At 48.0% G+C, this 22,283-nt stretch overlaps 1 protein-coding gene and 1 long non-coding RNA gene across 3 annotated transcripts in view; one reads left to right on the top strand and one right to left on the bottom strand.

Annotated features, from left to right (window-relative positions):
• Positions 1–255: 255 nt before the first annotated feature.
• Positions 256–22,283, bottom strand: part of PTGIS (prostaglandin I2 synthase) — a 67,503-nt gene continuing 45,475 nt past the window's right edge. For both annotated transcript variants that reach the window (XM_050807471.1, XM_050807472.1), the window contains exons 6-10: positions 20,295–20,476; positions 10,413–10,581; positions 9,276–9,457; positions 7,156–7,307; positions 256–4,194 (exon numbers count right to left, since the gene is read on the bottom strand). In XM_050807471.1, the coding sequence (XP_050663428.1) occupies positions 4,050–4,194; positions 7,156–7,307; positions 9,276–9,457; positions 10,413–10,581; positions 20,295–20,476 (830 nt within the window). In that variant the 3' untranslated portion in view covers positions 256–4,049. The remainder of the gene's footprint in view (positions 4,195–7,155; positions 7,308–9,275; positions 9,458–10,412; positions 10,582–20,294; positions 20,477–22,283) is intronic.
• LOC126964409 (uncharacterized) lies at positions 17,322–21,855 on the top strand. Its single transcript, XR_007729367.1, has 3 exons — positions 17,322–17,754; positions 18,511–18,713; positions 21,191–21,855. It is a non-coding gene; the product is annotated as an uncharacterized LOC126964409 (long non-coding RNA).

Here is a 22,283-nt window from a genome sequence, read left to right as displayed (position 1 = left end):
GTCTGCTACTTCTTATCCACGTGTTCTTGGGCAAACCACATCACCTCTCTGACCTTCAGTCTTTTCCTCTATAAAAACGGGGATACTCATCTATGCTTTGGAGGGTGGGTAAAGGTGTGACTCAATTCTATCTGTGAGAGGCCTGGGCCCAGAGCAAGGGACAGAGTAGATGCTCTGTACTCTCCTGTCCCAGGAGCTGACCTCACCATTCCAGGCACAGCCAATGCCCTCCATCAGAATCACACTCAGAGGCAGTTCCACAAACAAGGATGGTTTAATAGATTTCAGCATGTTTCCACTTGACAATGTTATACGAAAATAGAATCTTTATTAAAATAGCAAGGCATAACAATCACTGCTACTCAGGAAACACTGTGTTTATTCTTTTTAATCATCAAAATCAATGACTTTGGGCAAGACCTGTGAACTCTCAGAGCCTGTTTCTCCATCTGGGGAACAGGCAGGTAGGACATTGCCAGCTGCCTGTGAGTGGGGGCCACTGGTGGGAGGAGATGGCCCTAGTGGCCCATGTGATGAGCAACTTACTCCTCCTTCTGTCCCTGGAGAAGTTCAGGGAGATGCCAGTGTGACCTTAAGGCAATGCTAACACTTGCTTATCTCGTTTTGTAACAGAGAAGAGATAGCTGTCAGCCTTGGCCACACCAGCATGAAGCACCCCTCCCCAGCAAATTTATTTTTCTTTTTTATGGTCACTTTATATTTTTGGCAGCGAGTGATACATGTTATCCACTATTGGCAGCAATTGGGGAAAAAAAAGTTCCTTTTAAAAACGAAGTTTAAAAAGCGAGTCTGTTTAAAGGAGAATATTCAGTAAACAACAATATTAAAATATAGCAAATAATAGTAATAATAATCACAGTGGTAAGGAAACACTTCATTAGGTCAGCTTAAGAGTATTTTATTCTTGGCCGGGTGCGGTGGCTCACGCCTGTAATCCCAGCACTTTGGGAGACCCAGGGGGGGCGGATTACAAGGTCAGGAGATCGAGACCATCCTGGCTAATACGGTGAAACCCCATCTCTACTAAAAATACAAAAATTAGCCAGGCATGGTGGCGGGCACCTGTAGTCCCAGCTACTTGGGAGTCTGAGGCAGAAGAATGGCACGAACCCGGGAGGCGGGGCTTGCAGTGAGCCGAGATCACTCCACTGCACTCCAGCCTGGGCGGCAGAGCGAGACTCTGTCTCAAAAAAAAAAAAAAAAAAAAAAAAAAAAGAGTATTTCATTCTTGCCACTGAGCTTAAAAAAGAAAGAAAGAAAGAAAGTATTCCTAACGTATGTCCAGCAATTTTGATTCTTAAGCAAGGGATGAAGAAATGCAATGGCATCCAGGTACCTTCCTAACTAGCATGTAGCAGGTAGCTAACCCACTCATCTCTCCCTCTTTTCTTTATAGCTTCTATTTTTTTTAGAAAAAAAAAAAGAAAAAGAACGATTAAAACAAGGGTAGGTTTAAATCATCGTCTCCTGAGCTGCACTTCAGTATCTCAGGTAACAGCTGGAGCTGCCTGGTGGGAGCACGTCTTTTCCTTGAGTGTAATTCACTAATGACTGTGGCTCCAAGGAGGTGTGACCTTTAAAGGGGATTGGCCCTTCTTTGAAGGCAGGTGAGAATCTAGTCTCAGTGACAACCCAGCCTGATTTGGAAGGGGGGAGTCATAAGGGTTTTCCCCCAGCACACCAGAGTTGCAGCCTGTGCAAGACCTTCCATAGCTATTTCTGCCAGCTTGCTTCCTTCCCTTCCCAGCCATGATGAGGTAACTGAGGGTTGCCAGGGAAACCGGCTCTGTCCTCCCACTGGAGGCTGCCAGCTCTGATTTCCCGCAGAGTTAAGAAGGAGGCGGCAGTGGGGGTCACCCAGGCGTGAAGATGGGTTTCCCTGGGGATATCCCGCCTCCTGCCAATCACAGTGTCTCTCTGGGAATCCTGGGGGTGCCTGGAGGTTGAGGCCCAGGGAAGCCCCCAAACCCCAGTGCTCCTCTGAGAAGAGACAAGCGTCTGGGACATTCAGAGGTCTAGGGTTCTTTTCTCTCCCTCCAGCTAAAGCTCATTATGTGTCTTACGATATGTGCCCATGTTTAGGTGCCTCTGGCTCTGCCAGCTCTCTGAAGCCAGAAAGAATTGCACCATCACCAGCCCCCTTGAGCCCAAGGAACAGGAGTTGCCCACCCAGCATTTGCTCCTGGGACAGTGAATCTGCCTGCTGAGTTCTACAGCTTATGAACTATGTGGCCCCAGGCAAGTCACCTCACCTCTCGGTTTTCTCATCTATGAAGCAGGCACAACCCTCCTTCTCTTCACAGAGATGCTGTGAGGAGTAGAAATACTGTCTATGGGGCCTATCGCAGGCATTTAAAGGGCCTCAACAGACAGGACCTTATATTAATAAAACTAGGATCATAAAAAATGTTTGCAGGCCATTTTTCTCTTTAAGCTGTTTTTTATTTTAATTAATTAATTAATTTATTTATTTACTGAGACAGAGTCTTGCTCAGTTGCCCAGGCTGGAGTGTCGTGGTGCAGTCTCATCTCACTGCAACCTCCACCTCCTGGGTTCAAGCAATTCTGGTGCGTCAGCCTCCTGAGTAGCTGGGATTACAGGCGCCTACCACCACACCCGGCTAATTTCTGTATGTTTAGTAGAGACAGGGTTTCACCGTGTTGGCCAGGCTGGTCTTGAACTCCCAACCTCAAGTGATCCGCCCACCTCGGCCTCCCAAAGTGCTGGGATTATAGGCGTGAGCCACCATGCCTGGTCTAGGCTTTTTGTTCTAAAGCTGGGGCAAAGGCAAATTTTCATCACTGATACATTTGTTCAAAGGGTGGTGCACTCAGGCTGGGTTGGACCAATTAGCTGGTCCCCACCACCTCTTACAATGTCACTTCTAAGAGTTAGAACAGGGTCTCACACTCAGATGCCTTCAGTGCCAGGAGGCGCTGTGAACGCAGAAGCAGACCCGGTCAGAACCCTGGTGAAGCTGAGAGCACGTGTCCCACGTAAGGGAGGCAGCTGCCATTCAGGTCTGGCCAAGAGTTACCCTTGGGAATGTGAGCCCAGTGTGGTCAGATAAACCAAGTTTTCAAGAGAAGCTGGACGTTTTGAATGAACTCTCCCAAAGATGATAACAACTAAGGTATTTTCTTTAAGTGCAGTCCAAATAAAACATGTCTGCAGACTGGATCGTGACCACAATTGGGGCTTCTGCACTAGAATGCATGAAATCGGCACCTTCTTTTTTAGCTTGACGTGTCTAAGGAGTCCTGGCTGGCTCCTTCCAGCCATCTTGTCTGGGCTGTGTCTTCCTTAGCTCCCTACCTGAGTACTGACACTGAGAAAGCCCATCCCATCTGGTGCCTGTCACTCTAGAACAGAGAACTCCACTCCTCAGAGCCCAGGGTTTGGAGGGTGTCCCTGTTCTGTGCCGAGAATGCATCAGCCTTGGGGGAAGCTCTCCTGCATTTTCTCAGGTAGTGTGAGCAGTGGGGCAATCCGGCAAATGGGGCGCCCAGGGAAGCAGATCTTCTAAGGGATTCCTTTGGCTTTAGCTGGTTTAAGGATGATTGGGGGACTGACTGCTGAATGACATCAATGGACAGACTGCTGGTCCTGAATGGCCTTTCTGTGGCCAGCATCTGCTTTGACTGGATAAGGCCTGGGCCATGCTAGCTGATAAGAACTGGGAAGGTGACCCCTCCAGGAGTTGGGGACAAAGCAGTGAGGATTCCTAGTCCTGCCTTGTCTGAATAGCCTTTGTGAATATCACGAGGTGAGAGGAACGAGGTGAGTTGGGAGCAGACAAAGCCTGATTTTGGAAAGAAAACTTTGCAGCAGATAATCCATAGAGCTTTCAATGTCTTTCCTTTGTTCACCCTCTCTTAACTTTTCCCACCTCTGGACCCAGTCTTCTGGGAGAAAAGCAGGGAAGTGGTAATGCTAGCACCTGCACCCAAGCCAACTGTGCACACAGAAAGCTGGGAGGCTGGGGCAGGCTGAGCAGAGGCGAGCACGTGGATCCATCTGCTCCCTGTCACGGGCGGATGCGGTAGCGGATGGGCACGTCATGTTCTGGCTGCATCAGACCGAAGCCATACCTGCTGAGGTCAAACTCAGGGATCTCCACATCTGCGTTGATCAGCTCCAGGTCCAAGTGCACCAGCACGAGGAACACAAATCTGCAGAGAAATGGCATGGAAGGTGTGAAGGAGAGGAGTAGAGCAGGGGGTTATTGGCAATAAGGCAGGGGAGGCATGGCTGCCTCCTACGTCTGACACCAACTTTGGGAAAAAGGAGAAGAAGAGAGGCGTGAGGAAGTTGAACAAATGCATTTGCTGCTCACCACATTTGCCAGGCCCCTGTAAGGTTAGGCAGACCCATGGATGAGTTCTGGTGAATGGGCTGTGTGCAGAAGTGGCCTGTGCCACTCCCGTGTCAAAGCATTCACGAGCCAGCGTGTGGCTCTCCAGCTGTCCCTCCTGCCTGGCAGCCATGCAGGCTTCACGTTGAGGTAGCAGAGCTGAAAGAGGGAAAGAGCCTGGCCCGAGTCTCTGCACAGAGTGGGGAACTCCCCCAAACCCACAGCTGATACCGCGTGAGCAGAACTGCACCTCTGTTGGTAAAAGCCACTGAGACTCGGCAGGTGCAGAGCTGAGCCTATGCTGATTAAATACAGCAACTCCTCTGGATCCTCCAGTCCACGCCCTTCCCCGCCTTTCTCCAAACTCCTGGAACCCTCGCTGTCTATCTTGGCCAGGGCTGCTGCTAACCCTTAGATGTCTCTGTGAGATTAGAAACAGGCATCGCTCTCTCAAGACATTTTACTGCCATCTCGGAGAAAATTGTCCTAAATAGACCAACTTTGCAAGAACAAGTGCTCTCTACCGCCATCTTCTGAGAAAACTGTCGTACTAAACATTTGAAGCTGCCATGCCTATGATGTAATCAGTGCCCCCATAAACATGGAGCCAGCCCTACGGATGTCAACGGTTGCTGCCTCCCTGCCTCATCTTACAATGCCCATGTTCGTAAGGGTCAGGAGAATATCTCATAACTCTTTTCCCACCACTATTCCCTACCCCAACCCAGGTGCCCGATGCAGGACTGAGCACATGGCGGGGATTCTTCTGTCTCACTGAAGGAGTGAAGAAGAGGGCAGATGAGGAGAGAGGGGGGTTAACACTCTGGACAGAAGATCTGGGCTGGGCCGCTTATAGGAATGTGGCCCTCGCCAAGTTCTTTCTCACTCTGGGTCTCGGTTCTCCCATCTGGTCAAAGAGGGGGAAGGCAAGTTGAGACTCTTCCAGCTCTGAGGCTGTAGGATACTAGAGGGTGAGTTTCTATGGGATGGCAGTTTTGTGCCCACCCCTGGATTTGAACCCTGGCACCTCCACTTCCTGGGAACACGGCAAATGATCTGACCTGTCTAGACTCAGTTTTAGATGGACCAGCAGGGTTGTCATGACAATTCAGTGAGATAAAAATAACAATAAATTAGCTAATTTATTGGAACACTGTGCGCTAGGCACCAGCTAAGTATTTAGTACCCGCTATCTCTTCATATCTGTCCAAAAAGTTGATGAGGTAGGAACGCCAATCGGTTCTGCTCTAACACTTGTTTTGAACAGGTGAATTTGTTCCAATAGGATTGATATATTAGGGCACCATTTGAATATAATGCAAGTTTCACATTTGCTCACGTGCAATTTCACTTGTGAGAAGCATGAAGTAAATACAAAAAACTGCACCCAGCTGAACCTGGCTGTGCAGAAATCCATAAAACATATACACATGCACACAAAAGCATCGATCTACAGCCACGGTCATTACAGCACTTACATAGTTCTTAGCCATGAACATGTGTAAAACTTTACTACCATTTTTTACTGGGTTCTTCTCTTTTTTTATTTTTAATGTGTCACTGATGAGGTTTTTGAGTGTTGGGCCCCAGTCCCCCTTTTCCCCTAATCCCTGCAGGTTTTTCTTTTCTTCTTCTTCTTTTTTTTTTTTTTTTTTGCGACAGAATCTCACTCTGTCGCCCAGGCCGGAGTGCAATGGTGCGATCTTGGCTCACTGCAACCTCTGCCTCCCAGGTTCAAGAGATTTTCCTGCCTCAGCCTCCTGAGTAGCTGAGATTACAGGCATGCTCCACCACGCCCAGCCGATTTTTGTCTTTTTAGTAGAGACAGGGTTTCACCGTGTTGGCCAGGCTGGTCTCAAACTCCTGGCTTCAAATGATCCACCCACCTTGGCCTCCCAAAGTGCTGGGATTACAGGCATGAATTCCTGCAGTTTTTGTTGCATGATTTCATACAGCAAGGTGATTTTTAGGAATGCATATGAGCTGTATTATGCTCATAATCAACTCCATTTTCTTGAGGAAACTGAGGCCAAAGGTCAATGTAACATGCCCATTCACTTAGCATAATGCATGCATATTAATAATAATATTAATAATTATGATAATAATTAACATTTTTCAAATGCCTGCAATGAACCAGGCAGTGGGTTAAGAACTTAGAAAGATCCAGCTCATTTATCCTGACACTCCTGGGGTGTAGTTATAATCAGAACCCTCATTTTACAGTTGAGGAAACAGAGGCGCAGAAGGTAACCCAGCTTATGATTGCACAGGGGCTGGACGGAGGACAGGGCAAATGTCATAACCTCGGTCCAATCTGTTTGTGATCTTGGTGGCCAAAGCTCCTGGGGTTCAAAGGAGATAATTTATGAGACTTTCGGCCCCACAGGCATTAAAATAACCAACTGGGAACAGTGAAGTTCGGCCAGTTCCTAACACGAAGTTCTGAACACGCAGCAGCAGCTGCAGACGGACAGCTAAGGTCAGCTGAAAGGAATGTCCAGTATTTGGAATCCGGACACCAGTCTTGGAGGGAAGAACCTGCTGCCAGATCTGATTATTTCCAAAAGAAATCCGAAATCTGGCTTTTTTACATGAGCTCTTCTGATTTTTAAAAGCACACAGTTGTGAAACCACAAATAAGAGATGGCTCACGGGCTGTCCGTGTGGAGCCTCTGCCAAACCATTCTCCTGGCTGAGCCTTCAGTCCCAGGAGAGAAGGGCCCGTATCAACCAGGGGATCAGGAGCCACCCTGGACCCGCCCTGGGCCCCACTCACTGTTTGATGCTGTTGACTGCGTAACTCTTCCCCAGGCAGTGATTGTGCCCCGCTCCCCAGGGCATGTTGTAATTCTTCAGCCGTTTCCCATCCTTGTAAAAGTCTTTCTTCTCTGATCCGTCAGGGTTCAGGAATCGGTTGTATTTAAATACCTGAAACAGGAAGAAGGTCCTCTTCTGACCCCATTCCCAGAACAAGCCCAGACCAAGAAAAATGTATGAGGATGTTCCTGACAGTCATGTTTATAGGAGGGAAAAACTGGAAACCATATACAGGTCAATTGATAGGGGATTGGTTAAAAAATTATGGCAAAAGGTTTGTGTGTACTGACATGGAAAGAATTTCTACAATTGGTTGTTGAGTGAAAAAAGCAAGTTTCAGAATAGTATATATTGTATGATCCTATACACACACCAGTCTTTTCATGGTGTGTGAATGTGTTGTGTGTATGCCTGTAAAGCCATGAAAACAATTCACAAGGCACACTCCAAACCGTGGTTAGAGAACTCTGTAGAACTGGAGAAGAAGGGAAATATATATTTTTTACATTAAAGAATATATTTCTCTGTATTTCTTTATACTCTATGATATATATTACTTTTGTAATGTAAAATAAAAGAAATTAAAATATTTTTAAAAGAAAATGCCAATTTCCTTTGGTTACACTACACAGTGGTAAGGCAAGGTTGTACCTGAGCACAGAGCTTGGCATGCAGTAGCTGCTGACTGAAAGATGGGTGGAAGGATAGGTGAATGAACCAGTGGATAGATTAAGAGATGGAAACGTGGATGGGAAGATGAATGAATGGAGGGATGGATGGATGGATGGGTAGATGGGGTGGATGGACGGATGGGTAGACAGGTGAATGAATGGGTAGATTGACGGGTGGATGGGTGGATGGATGAATACATGGATGAATGGACAAATGGATGGATGGATGAGTAGATGAGTGGATGGGTGGATAAGTAGAAGAATGGGTGGACGGACATATGAGTGAGTGGGTGGATGGACGAATGGATGGGTGGATAAATGGATGAATGGGTGGGCGGATGAATGGATGAATGAGTAGATGGATGAATGGACGGATGGATAGATGGGTGGATAGATGGATGGATTCATGGGTAGGCGGGTGGATGAAAGAGTAGCTTGGTGGGTGGATGGGTGGATGGATTAATGGATAGGTAGATGGACGAGTGTGTGGATGGATGGATGGATGGATGGATGGATGGATGGGTAGATGGGCGAGTGTGTAGATGGATGGATGGATGGATGGATGGATGGATGGATGGACAGATAGATTAATGGATGGATGGGTGAGTTTGTGGATGGATGAATGGATAGATGGATGCATGGGTAGATGGGTGGCTGGATGGATAGATGAGTGGATGGGTGGCTGGATGGATAAATGAATGGGTAGATGGGTGAATGAAAGGGTAAATTGGGTGGGTGGATGGATGAATGGATGGGTGGATGGATAGATGAATGGATAGGTAGATAGGTGAATGTGTGGCTGGATGGATGAATAAATGGATAGACAGATGCATGAGTAGATGGGTAGATAGATGAATGAATGGATGGATGGGTGAGCATGTAGTTTAGGGTCTGACACACAGTAAGCACCCAATCTGTTAGCAATCATGAAAGTTTACTTCTTCTCAAAGTCTGGGGAGAGGGAAAAGTGTTGAGAAACTGACACTATAACATTCTGAAATAAGGAAAATGGCTCAGCTATCACAAAGCACTCAGTGTGAATGAACATCCCCTCATGTCCTAGGGTTCCTCAGAGACCCTTGAACATGAGGGGATCTGGGTCTGCCTCCAAGAGAAGCTGTGAAAAAAGGTAGGAGCCAGAGAGATATCAGAAGGCTGGGGAGAGAGTGGGGCCATCAGTATCTGCTTCTGCATGATCTCATTTAACCTTCCTATCAATCTTATGAGGCAGGTACTATGACGAGGTCCATTTCACAGGCGAGGAAGCAAACACAGAGGTGAAGCAATCTAGGCCATGTCACATAGCAAACAAAGAGCAGAGCCAGGCTGCCACTCAGATCTGGCTCATCCCAAAGTCACTGATTTTCCTCCCACAGACCCCATATGACCAGACGCCCCTGCCATTTACCTCTGGGTCTGTGTAGATTTCTGGGTCTCTCTGGGGGCTCAGGAAGGGGAAGAGGAGAAGGCGGTCACCACGTCGCAGGTTGAATTCTCGCCCATCTGCCATGGGCATGGCCAGGTCCACCACAACCTCGCGGGTGATGAAGGGGGCAGCTGTAAGCCTGAGGCTCTCACTCAGCACGCTGTCTGCATGGGGCAGGTGCAAGGAAGGGTCAGCAGGCTATCCCTTCACCTGCTCATATGCCACCCCCAACTCTTATTTTACAGAGGAAGATGAAGAGGCTCAGAGAGGGTGCCTGCCTCATCCACACAGTCACACAGCAAGGTGAAAAAGGACACATGATGACATGTGGTCTCTGTGGTCCCTCAGAGACCCTTGAACATGAAGGTATCCAGGTCTGATCCCAAGGTAAGTTGTGAGGGAAGGTGGGAGCTAGGGAGATACCAGGAGGCTGGGGAGAGAGTAGGGCCATCAATCTCTGTTCCTGCCTTCCCGGCATATATTTCTCTTCTGGAAACGGGCCCCTGGTTTTCCTCTAGGGTCCACCCCTCTCTCACTCTCAGGGGTTAGACTGCTGATCCTATGCTCAACTCCTGGGATGAGGCTGTGACTGGCCAATCACAGCATCCCTCTGAGCCCTGTGATTGGTTCAGGATGGACACATGACCCAAAGAAAGCCAATGAGACACAGTCTTGGGACTCTTGGTGGGAACATTGTAAGAGATGCAGAGTCTCACAAAGCCAGGAGGAAGTCAGCCTTGAGCTGCCAACAGCTACTGCCAGCCTGAGACTGGGGTCAACCCAGTGGGATGACAGGTGGAGAGGAACTGAGTAGTCCTGACAATATTGTTAAAGTGCCTGGATCCACCTGTGCCTGAAGCCAGTCCTTTGGACTTTTTAGTGACATGTCTCAAAGTACCTTTTCACCTCAGTCAATTGAAGTTAGGTTTTCTGTCACTTGACCCCTAGTTGAGACTGGAGTATGGAGATGCCAGGTGTGTGAAGATAAGAGGCTCAGGGAGACCCTAGGTTGGAGGACACTGATGGACTCTGGAAGACAGGAGCCCATGTTGGGGAGGACTTTGGGGGTCCATGATGACGCAGTCTTAGGGGCTATCTTGGAGGGTGTGACCATCTCACCAAGCACAGGCGTGCCGTCTAGAACCTTCTGTGGGAGGGTGGTCATCTGCGAGACAGGCTGCTCTGCTTCCCAAAGGATACTCTCGAGCTCTCCGCGGACAGCAGCCAGGGCTTCAGGATTCTTGAGAAGGAAGAGCAGGAGCCAGAAAGCAGCGGGACCCATATTCCCCTGCAAGGAGAAGGGCCCCTGTTATGTCATTATGAGGGCAGAGCTGACTCGTCTCTGCCAGGGACACGGCCCGGGCCAAGACAGAGGGGCCAGTAGGCCCGGGCTCCCACTGCTGCCAAATGCCCGGGAATGGCAGTGTCTATCTCCAGCCTCAGGACATGGCCAAAACTACTCTGTGGCCCAAAATACCTACTTCAGGACCACTCATGGCATCCCTGACTGTGTGCAAAGTCACTAATTCTAGGTCACACAGGTAATCTTCATAGCTAATCAGCAAAACAGTGTCAGTAATAGGAACAGCGTGTATCAGTTAAGACTGTTCACATCTGAGAATGATCACATTGTTGGCCCCAGTTCTTCACCAATCCCAGAATCCCCGCTCCTTACCATGTGACTTTGCCGTTCCTCCATTCAAGGGCCAGAGTCTATTTCCCTGTCCTTTGAATTTATGCTCAGCCGTGGACTTGCTTTGGCCAATAGAATGAGGTGCAATTGAAGGAACAGCCACTCTACGCCTAAGCCGCGAGAAACTTTGTGTTTCCACTTGCCTGACAAGCCCACTGATCCCAAGAGAAGGATGAGAGACTCATGGACAGAGCTGAGCTGCCCCACTGAGCCAGACCCACAGTCCCGTGAGTTAAATAAATGCTGATGGGTGTATGCCACCGAGTTGCTGTGGATGTTTGTTAGGCAACAATAGCTAACTGGTGCGATATCTAAAGATTTGCTTCCAAATATAATCATTCTTAACGTGGTCTGGGATGCAAAAAGTTCTCTGTATGCTTTGTATCTTAAAATTCTTTCAGTCACTCGAAGAATAAATGTGTGTGTGTTGTATACATATAAAACAAAGTCACAATCATCATTGATGACTGAAAGCTATGAATAAAAATTATTTAAACTTTCCAATAGATAAACATTTAGGAAAATGAGTGGAATTTCTTGCTTCAAGGCTTCAGTCTTAGCTGAACATTTTCATACACATTTCAGCTTCAGCTCTTTGGTATGTGGCTAAAATGTGTATATGGCACCCTTTAGTGATCCAGACATGGGTAGAATACCAACTAATCTCAATTTGGGGGAAGGTTTTTGTCTGCCATGACTATCCTATTCAATCATAATAATGGAATATTAAATCATCATTACATATCATGTTTACCCAGTAATTTCATTACAGACATAATTACACATGGGCAAAAGAACATATGCACAAAGATAATTATTGCAGTGCTAATGTAATAGAAAAAAGCTGGAAACAACCTCCATGTCTATCAATAGGAGATCAATGAGATAAATGAAGATCCATCCATTGGATGATGATGCAGGAAGTCATTAAAAAGAAGCCAGCTCTGTGTGTACTGATGTGGGACTGTAGCCAAGACACACAGAAGCATGCAAACAGCAAGGTGCAGGGTGGTGGCTCAGCATGCTGCCATTTGTGTGTTTGTTTAAAGAGAAATATACATGAAGAAGCACAGACCATCCCTTTTTTTGAGACAGGGTCTTGCTCTGTCACCCAGGCTGGAATGCAGTGGCACAATCATAGCTCACTGCAGCCTTGACCTCTTGGCTCAAGTGATCCTCCTGCCTTAGCCTCCCAAGGAGCTGGGGCCACAGGCACATGCTACCCAGCTAGGTTTTGTTGTTGTTGTTGTTGTTTTGGTAGAGATGGAGGTCTCCCTGTGTTTCCCAGGCTGATCTCAAACTCCTGACCTCGAGCAGTCCTCCTGCTACAGCCTCCCAAAGAAGCATAGACCATTGCTAAGAGACACCAGAAACTGGTAACTGAGGTTACCTTGGGACAGAAGCTGGGAAGACAAGAGGATAGGGAGGAAGGAGGCTGACTTTCCTTGCAAATACCCTTTTAAACTGTTCAAAATTTTTTAATGGACACACTAATTTTAAGTGAAACAGAAGGCACCCAGGCTGGAGTGCAGTGGCGTGATCGTGGCTCACTGCAACCTCCACCTCCTGGGCTCAAGTGATCCTCCTACCTCAGTCTCCCAAGTAGCTGATACAAGCATGCACCACCATGCCCGGCTAATCTTTCTATTTTTTGTAAAGATGAGGTCTCACTATGTTTCTCAGGCTGTATTCAAATGATTTCTATAGTGATGTACAATGTCATGAGAAATGCTCATGTTACAGTATTAAACCAAATAGAAGGTTAGATTAAAACAGCTGCATGATCTTAACCACAGAAGAAAAATGTACGGGGGAAAGCTGGAAAGAAATGCACCATAGCATCAATGATGGTGAGATGAATTGTGCCTTCCTCTTTAGTGCCCATGAGGCCATGAGGCCAGGAGGCACCACACTCCTCTGCTCAATACTTATATGCAGGTGCCATTATTAGGCCTTTTACTGAAAAGGAAAACGAAGTACTCCCTGGTTGCTACCCACTGCCCAGCATATAGTGGAGGCTCACTGATATTTGTCAAATAAACATCTGTGTACCTTTGGATCAGAGGTGGAGCTCCAAGACAGCCTGGGAGGTGGACTGGAAGATCCCTGGACTGAGACCAGGCAGAGGTGGGTTCAAATCCCAGCTCCCCACTTTCTGTGACTGTGGACAAGTCATGTCCCCTTTTGGGTCTCAACACTGGGGGTAACATTGCCACCCCCTGGGTGGTCGCAAGGGTCCAGTGAGGCTGAATGCAAGCAATCCCACACGTGTTGTGCCCAGAGTAGGTGCTCAGAAGTGGTTACCACTCCCCAACTGGCCCCTCCCCTGGATTTGAGAACAAGTCAGTGGGGGCCTCAGGCCCTTTCTGAGAGTTCTGCCAGCACCTCAGGTCCAGCTGACACAGCGAGGTCACTTGCTGTCCATCACTTAAATAGCCAGGCAAATGTGGGTGATAAATAATTCAGCACTGGCTTAGCTCAGCGCCAAGGCCATTTTATCTGGCCCAGATGGTCAGATGGGGGCCACCGCTCATTAATTACCAAGCAGGAGTGGAACACATGGGCCCTTGGCTATCTCTGCTTGCAGGAAAAAGCTGTGGCAAGTTAGGGAGGTGACCAAGACTGCCTTCTACCCAACTGCACAGATGTGAGTGTGTGTGTGTGTGTGTGTGTGTGTGTGTGTGTGTGTGCACGCAACCATAAGAGATCCTGAATTTGCCACCCTGGAATTTGAGCTTTCACCCATGGAGACTTGCCTCCGTTTACTCAGGAAGACACTTCTCATTTGTCCTCATTCCCCCCTACTGCAGCCAAAGGCCATGACCCAGCAGTGCCACCCCCTGTTCTAGCTTTCCTGTGAATGGCGGCGGCAGACCTCTGGGGGGCACTGACTGCGGGCCAGACCACACCTTTGGCGATTCACATGCTCCTTCTTGTCGCCTCCTGACCACATGGCCCATCAGTGGGAGTGGGGGACTCCCACTGCCCGTGCCTGCCTGCATCCACTTCCTTGTCTGTGGGTAACAGCACGCCACTTTCCTTCGTAAAACCACCTCCTCTTAAATCTAAGTCTGTGTAGGTCGTCCAGGACTGACTCATCCTTCCAGACTTCAAGTGTGGGCATGGGACCCAGGCAGAGGTCCCATGAGTGATCCATGCAGAGAGGGGCATGTGACATGGGCTGGGCCAGTGAGTATCAGGCTTGGGAGCTGTGCTAGAATTTAAGGGAAGGGAACCCTCCTCCATGGGATTGCTAAATTGCATGGAGCTGCTGGAGGCCATTGTAGCCACCCCCCAGGAGACCCTCTGAGGATGCAGCTCGGCAGAAGGGAGACCTGAGGGATGGGAGTCACTCTTTTATTCTTTTAATTTTTGTGATTTAAAAGATTCCAACGGAATAAAAGAATACCCCAAGTGTGATAATGATGTGTTAGTGTAGGTCATAAATTGTAACAAATGTGCCACTCTGCTGAGGGACACTGGTGATGGAGAGGCGAGACACTGGGAGAAGGCGGCTAAGGGGGGTCCCTGCACCTTTCCTTCAATTTTGCTGTGAACCTAAACCTGCTTTAAAAATAGAGTCTATTTAAAACAAACAAACAAAAGCCCTACGTGCAATGTGGGATTGTGGATTGGCTCCTGGAAGAGAAAAAGGATATTAGTAGAAAAACTGGGGCAACGTGAATGAAGTATGGACTTTAGTTACGAGCAATGTCCCAGTGCTAATTTCTTAGCACTTGATGAATGTATTGTAGTTATGTAACATTAGGGAAAGCTGGGTGAAGGGTATTTGGGAACTCCCTGTACTATCTTTGCAACTCTTTTATAATCTAAAATTATTTCAAGATAAAACTACTGAAGACAAACAAAAACAAAAACAAACCCAACCTTCTTTACAGATGGTGAAACTGAAGCCCAGAAAAGTGACTTGTTTGAGGTCACACAACTAGTTTAGTGGCAGAGCTGATACTCCACCCAAGTCTGTCTGACTCTCAATACTGTGCTTTTGCTTTTCACCCCGTTGTCAAATGCTTCAAGGATTCTTCTCGATGATCACTATCTCAGCGGAGCTATCTGCAGGCCCAGCAGCTCCCGTGGCCCCCTCCCCTACCTCTCAGGACCACCCAGGAGTTTCCAGGGATGTGTGGCTGTGGCTGCTGAGGATGTGATGGGGTGAAGGCCAAGCCAGATATGAGGAAGGAAGAGAAGGATCAGATGTGATGGATGGGGCTGAGGGACATCATGACAATCAATGGTTTCAGTCCTGGCATTGCCAGCATCGGTGGGCTCAGAGCTGGGAGGGAAACCTGTCCTGTGTTTGCAAACTCTCCTCCATCTGCCCCCCGCCACCCCACCCCACCTTCCCTTACAGCCTCCTCTTCCCCCTGGCTGGACCTTAGGTCTCGGCCCACAGGGTCCTCCCTGGATGCCCGAGCCTCCCACTGCCCCTTCCATCACTCTCGATTCCAGGTTCAGGGGTTCTGGATTCATGAAGCTGTTGTGAGGATCCTATAAGATGATGTTTGCAAAGTGCTCAAGAGGATGCTTGGCCCAGGGTAAGTGCTCAGTATCTTTTGCGATTATTATTCCTGACTCATCATCTCCGACCTGACAGCAGCAATCACAGCTACCATTTTTCAGCCTCTCCGCAGCATCTGACCCAGCTTCCCATTACTGCCTCTCCCCCCACCTTCCTGGCCCCTCCTCCTTACCTTTCCCACCACTGGAGAGCCCCAGGGACGCCCCCTTCTTCACCCATCCTTGCCCGCAGTATCTCTTCCAGTCCTGAGGCTTTAAACTCCTCTATGCTGACAACTCCCAAGCCTGGACCTCAAACTTGAACTCCAGACTGTCTTCTCCAGGTGTCCACTCTCCCACCTCCATCTCAAATTCAACATACCCAAAGCCAAACCCCCAATCCTCTCCCTGAGACTTCCTCCTCCCGCCATCTTCCTCATCTGCCCATGGCTCTGCCATCCCTCCTGTCACTCAGGCCCAAACCTGGAGTCATCCTTGATGGCCTCCCCCAAGGTCCCATCCAACAGTGGATCCTGTTGGCTTTACTGTGGAATATGTTCAGACTCTAACCACCCCCGACCCTGGCCCAGCAGCACCCTCTCTTGCCTGGATCCTGCAATGGCCTCCCCCCTGCTCTTCCTGCCTCTGCTTCCCCACCCCCTACAGTCTCTTGTCAGCGCTGCAGCCAGAATGATCCCTCTAATGCATTAAGACAGGCCAGGATTTTCCTCTGCTCAGAGCCCTCAGCAGGCACCTGTCTCACTCAAAGTAAAAGCCAAAGCCCTCCCCATGGCCTACAGGGACCTGTGTGGTCCTGCAGCTCTGCCTCACCACCATGTCACCCTCAGTCCTGCCTCAGGGCCTTTGTACTTGCTGCTCCCTGCCCGGGAGCCTTCACTCTATATATTTACATGGTTCACCCCTCACTTCCTTCAGTCTCTGCTCAGATGTCACCTTTCAGTTAGGCCTTCCTGTGCCTGCCTTCCTGCTGCATCTCTTCTCCATAGAACACATTCCCTCTAAAACTTTTTTTTTTAATTTGAGACAGAGTTTTTTTTTCTGGAGATGGAGTCTCTCTCGTCGCCCAGGCTGGAGTGCAGTGGCGCGATCTCGGCTCACTGCAACCTCTACCTCCTGGGTTCAAGTGATTCTCATGCCTCAGTCTCCCAAGTAGCTGGGATTACGGGCCTGTGCCACCATGCCTGACTAATTTTTGTATTTTTAGGAGAGTCAGGGTTTCACCATATTGGCCAGGCTGGTCTCAAACTCCTGATCTCAAGTGATCTGCCTGCCTCGGCCTCTCAAAGTGTTGAGATTACAGGAGTGAGCCACTGTGCCTGGCCTCTAATACATTTTAGATGCTTACTTGTTTGCTTGTTTATTTATTTATTTATTTTTTTAGACAGGATCTTACTATGTCACCCACGATGGAGTGCAGTGGCACAATCATGGCTTATTTCAGCCTTGACCTCCTAGGTTCAAGCAATGCTCCTGCCTCAACCTCCCAAGTAGCTGGGACTACAACTGTGCACCACCCCGCCCAGCTTTTCTACAAAAAAATAAGATTTTTTTTTTTTAGAGATGGGCTCTTGCTATGTTACCCAGACCGGTCTTGAACTCTGGGCCTCAAACGATGTTCCTGTCTAACCTCCCAAAGCACTGTGATTACAGCTTATGTGTTTATTAATTGTCTATCTTCTCCCACCAGAATGCCAGCTCCCTAAAGGTAGGGATTTTTGTCTGTTTTGCTCTCTGCTCTATCCCCAGCTTCTGGAATGGGGCCTGGTCCATGGCAGGCACTCTAAATATTTGCTGAAGATGTTTATTGAGCACTTGTTATCCGCAAGTCACAGTTACAAAGTTGCACATGTATTCCTGCCTCCTTTCATCTTCATAACCACATCTTAAAGCGAGTGCTACCATCTCCATTTTACAGATGAGTCAACTGAGGTGCTCAGAGGTTAAGTGACTGACTTGCCAGGAAGTGTCAAAGTCAGGATTCAAATCCAGGCAGGGAGGTCACAGAGCCTGTGCCAGAAACTTCTAGACCAAGTACCTTCTTGGCTCTGCCCCCAAAAGGCTCTTGAAAAGTTTTCCCACCTGCTTGAATTCTGGACGCTGTCAACGACTCAACCTCAGAGGACATCTTGTCCCCAGCTCCTGCCCAGCTCTCCTGGCCCTGCCAAAGGCTGTTCCCTGGACTTTCTGCCACTCAAGCCCCTCGGCCAGCATCCAGTTTTGCTGACACAGGTCATTTCCACAAGGGTTCTGGGGACACTTTGGAGCTCCAAGTCATCTCTGCACATAAATATGTTATTAGGCACTGATGTGGGGGACAACTGCCAATTAATCCCAGCCCCCACCCCTTGCCAGTCTCTGCCTGCAAGGACAGTTAATGGCTCTGAGAGGAAACTAAAAATAAGCCGCAAGTCGATGGGAGAGGAATTACCCAGAAATGTCAGCCTGTACAACTGTCACTGTCGAAGTGGGGCCAAGAGAAAGATGGGGGGCTTGGGGAACAGGAAAGAGGACAGGATCCAGGCCTGGAGCCCTGCAGCATCAAAGGCCACCCTGTTTCTCTCACTCCAATAGCTGGTCCATGACCAAATCCACTGGCTCTGTCTTCCTGAAATTTCCAAAATCTATCCATGTCCTTATCACCTCCATGGCCACCACCTGACCCTGCCACCACCGTTTCCTCCTTGGTGCCTTGTTTTTGCTTTTGCCCCCAAGATCCTGTCCCTCCTCTGCTCAGAACTCTCCTAGGTCCCCATCTCACCCAAAAAAAAAAAAAATCCCAAGTCCTCACTTATGAGGACCCACAAGGCCCTCAGTGACCTCTTCCCTCAGTCTCTTGCCCCCTTCCTCACTCTGCTTCAGCTGTGTGATCCAACTCTACTCTGCATGATCCAACCCCAGGGCCTTTGCACTTGCTATTTCCATTATTGGAAGCTTCTATCCCCACATCTTCTCCAAGTCTCTGAATCTAGCTTTCTTATCATCCAGGGCTCAGCTCGAATATCTCAGGGAGGGCTTCCTGACCACCCCGGCTAGAGCAGACCCGAAAGTCTCTCTATTCACAGCCCTGTTTCATACTCTAAATATCATCATCTAAAATCACCTTGTATATGTTTCCTGGACTCTCTGCTCCTTGTCCCCCTGACCCCCCAAATGGTAATCAACACAACACAGAATCTTTGAGGTCTATGGTAAGTACTCAGTGGATTTTTTTTAAAGAGGTGGGATCTCACTATGTTGCCCAGGCTCATCTCGAACTCCTGGGTCCAAGCAATCCTCTTGCCTCACCCTCCCGAGTAGCTGGGATTACAGGTGCACACTACCATGCCCAGCTTCTTAATGGAACTTCTAAAAAATTCTTCAAAATAACTGGTCTGCACACTTCAAAAAATGTAAAGGTCATGAGAAACAATGAAATGCACAGAAAATGTGACAGATTAAAGAAAACGGGTCAGGTGCAGTGGCTCACACCTGTAATCCCAGCACTTTGGGAGGCTGAGGCTGAGGCTGAGGCGGGTGGATCACGAGGTCAAAAGATCGAGACCATCCTGCCAACATGGTGAAACCCCATCTCTACTAAAAATACAAAAAAATGAGCTGAACGTGGTGCATGGTGGCACGAGCCTGTAGTCCCAGCTATTCAGGAGGCTGAGGCAGGAGAATCGCGTGAACTCAGGAGGCGGAGGTTGCAGTGAGATGAGATCATGCCACTGCACTCCAGCCTGGCGACAGAGTGAGACTCCATCTCCAAAAAAAAAAAAAGAAAACTGAAGAGTCAGAATGACTAAATGCAACATGTGATTCTGGATTGGATGCTGGACCAAGATGAACCAAAAAGGACATTATTGAGACAACTGGCCAAACTGGAATACAGACTGTTTATTAGATAATGATCATGTATCTGGGCTCATTATCCTGAAATTGGTTATTGTGCTGTGGTCATGCAGGGGATGTTCTTGCTTACACTCAAGCAATTAGGGATAAAAAACCATGATATCTGCAACTTATTCACAAATTATTTCAATAAAATAATCCCACTGGGGAAAAGAGAGCGAAAGAGAGACAGAGACAGAGAGAAAGCAAAGGTGGTAAAATGTTTAAAATTGGGGAATCAAGGTGAAGCATATATAAGAGTTCATTAAACTATTAAACCTTTTTATAAATTTAACATTTTTCCAAATTAAAACAAAACAAAACAAAAAGAGGCTGGGCGTGGTGGCACACACCTGTAATCCCAGCACTTCCAGAGGCTGAGGCAGGCAGATCACTTGAGGTCAAGAGTTTGAGACTAGCCTGGCCAACATAGTGAAACCCCATTTCTACTAGAAATACAAAAATTAGCCAGGCGTGGTGGCAGGCAACTGTAGTCCCAGCTACTCGGGAGGCTGAGGCATGAGAATCACTTGAACCCGGGAGATGGAGGTTGCAGTGAGCTGAGATCAAGCCACTGCACTCCAACCTGGACAACCAAGCGAGACTCTGTCTCAAAAGAAAAAAAAGAAAAGAATACTGAGTGAATTATTCTGTTCATCATGCTGTTTGACAGTAAAGGAAGTCAGGGAACGGGGGTGGGCAGTGGGTATGTGTGCACACACCCACACTCACATCAGCACACACTCACAAAGGCACACCTACCTACACATGCACACACAGGTATAGTCATGTGCACCTGAATATGTGCACAGACATGCACACCCCCATGCACACATACACATTCATATCACAACCACACATGCACACCCGCACACACCCACTTGCACACTCACACCCACCTGTGTGGCCCACAGCTGCAGCACCAGGGCCCGTGCCTGCATCTCCTCTGACACACCCATCTCCTCCAAGTGCAGCAGGTAACTCTCCAGCCATTTGCTCCTATGGGCCCGTGTGGCCAGCCTGGCTGGGGACAGCAGCTTCCACAGGCGACTTTTGACACTGCACATGTGGTCCTTGTCCCCTGCAGGGACAGAGCACAGAGAGTAGGGGTTAGAGATTCACCACCACACCCAGGGCTGACCGAGCATGACCTCCCATGAGGCCAAGGGACTTCTGAATGTCACTCATTGAGGGTGGGGAGTTCCTGTGGGAAAGAAGCTGTAGGGACAGGCCCACAGCGGGAAGCTCTTTCAATACCGACTTGCTTATTATCTGTCTTACGCCCAGTAAAAAGAAGCAAGGGGTCTTGTCTCTTGCAGGTGGGATCCCAGTCTATTTCAATCACCTCTATGTCCCCAGCACCCAGCCCGTAGTAGGTGTTCAATAAATATGCATTGTATTAGTCTGTTTTCATGCTGCTGACAAAGACATACTCAAGACTGGGTAATTTTTTTTTATTAAAAAAAAAAAGAGGTTTAATGGACTCACAATTCCATGTGGCTGGGGAGGCCTCATAATCATGGGGGAAGGTGAAAGGAACATGTTACATGGCGGCAAGCAAGAGAAAACGAAAGCCAAGCAAAAGGAGAAACCACTTATAAAACCATCAGATCCGTGAGACTTATTCACTACAAGGAGAACAGTATGGGGGAAACCACTCCCCACGATTCAATTATCTCCCACCAGGTCCCTCCCACAACATGTGGGAATTATCAGAGCTACAGTTCAAGATGAGATTTGGGTGGGGACACAGCCAAACCATATTATGCATTAAATAAATGGCATTTCTTTCCAGAGCAGGAGAAGGAACACTGAACACCGAACAGCATTCTCCCTCCCCAGGTCCAACCCCAGAGCAGTGCCAGCCCATGTGCATGAGGAGGAGGCCACTGTGAGCTGGCTCAGCACAGCAGCGATCACAGAAAGACATCAGCAACAACCTAACTGACCATGCAGAGAGGGCAGATTGGGCTGGAGTCTCCAACTCAACTCACTCCAGAGAAGGCAGGCCAAGTAAAAGAGAGAGGAGGCCAGAAAGGGGCCATGGCACTTAGCCCACCGACCAGCACTCGGCAGGAGAGAGAAACACCCCAGCATGGCCAGAGGGCCTGTGCTTTCAAAGGAAGCTGAAAATTCAGACAATTATGTATAACCGTCTGATATTTTTTTAAGGTTAGCATCCAAGTAAAAAGTTTTTAATCACTGTGCTGACCACAGAAGCATCTCTGAAGGTCAACTTTGGCCCACAGATCACTGGCGTGCAATCACCATTAAACAGACAATGGTGTGTTTATGTTCTGGAAAAACCATACAGCAGTGAAAGTGAATTAGTACATTTTACATACAGACACAGAGAGTTCCGAAGGGCAGACTGGTAAGAGGATAAAGCCGGGCACTGAAGAATGATACTATTTAGATATTGTTTTCTTTTCTCCTTCTTTTTAAAAAAAATATTTTCATGAACCATACATGAGACTTAATATATATTGTTTTAAAGCTCCAAGGTAATGCTATTTATATGCACAGATATAAAGTTTAAAACAAAAATATAAAATATAAGATTTGGTATTCTCTGAAATCACCCCTTGGAAAACAGAGTCACCTTGGATTGCTCTGAAGTTTCAAAGTATTGGAAACTCCCTCACTGACTCTTCTGAACCACAAGCTGTGTTTCAGGAAGACTCGCCCCAGCACTGATTCTAAACCTGGCTGCACATCACAGGGCGTTTGAAAGGGTCAGAAATGTAGCCTATTTTTTTTTTTTTAAGTATTTTGGCTTCATTTTCAAATAATATGCTGAATATGTTTAACTTTTAGACTTCAACTTGAGCTCATTGTTTTACATTGAAATGAATGTCACCATTTCAGGTGACATTTCAATGTAAAGC

This window comes from Macaca thibetana, chromosome 10 (assembly GCF_024542745.1).
Source record: "Macaca thibetana thibetana isolate TM-01 chromosome 10, ASM2454274v1, whole genome shotgun sequence".
Classification (NCBI taxonomy): domain Eukaryota; kingdom Metazoa; phylum Chordata; class Mammalia; order Primates; family Cercopithecidae; genus Macaca; species Macaca thibetana.
Note: the sequence above shows the minus strand (reverse complement) of the source record. Positions and strands in the feature narration are given on the sequence as shown.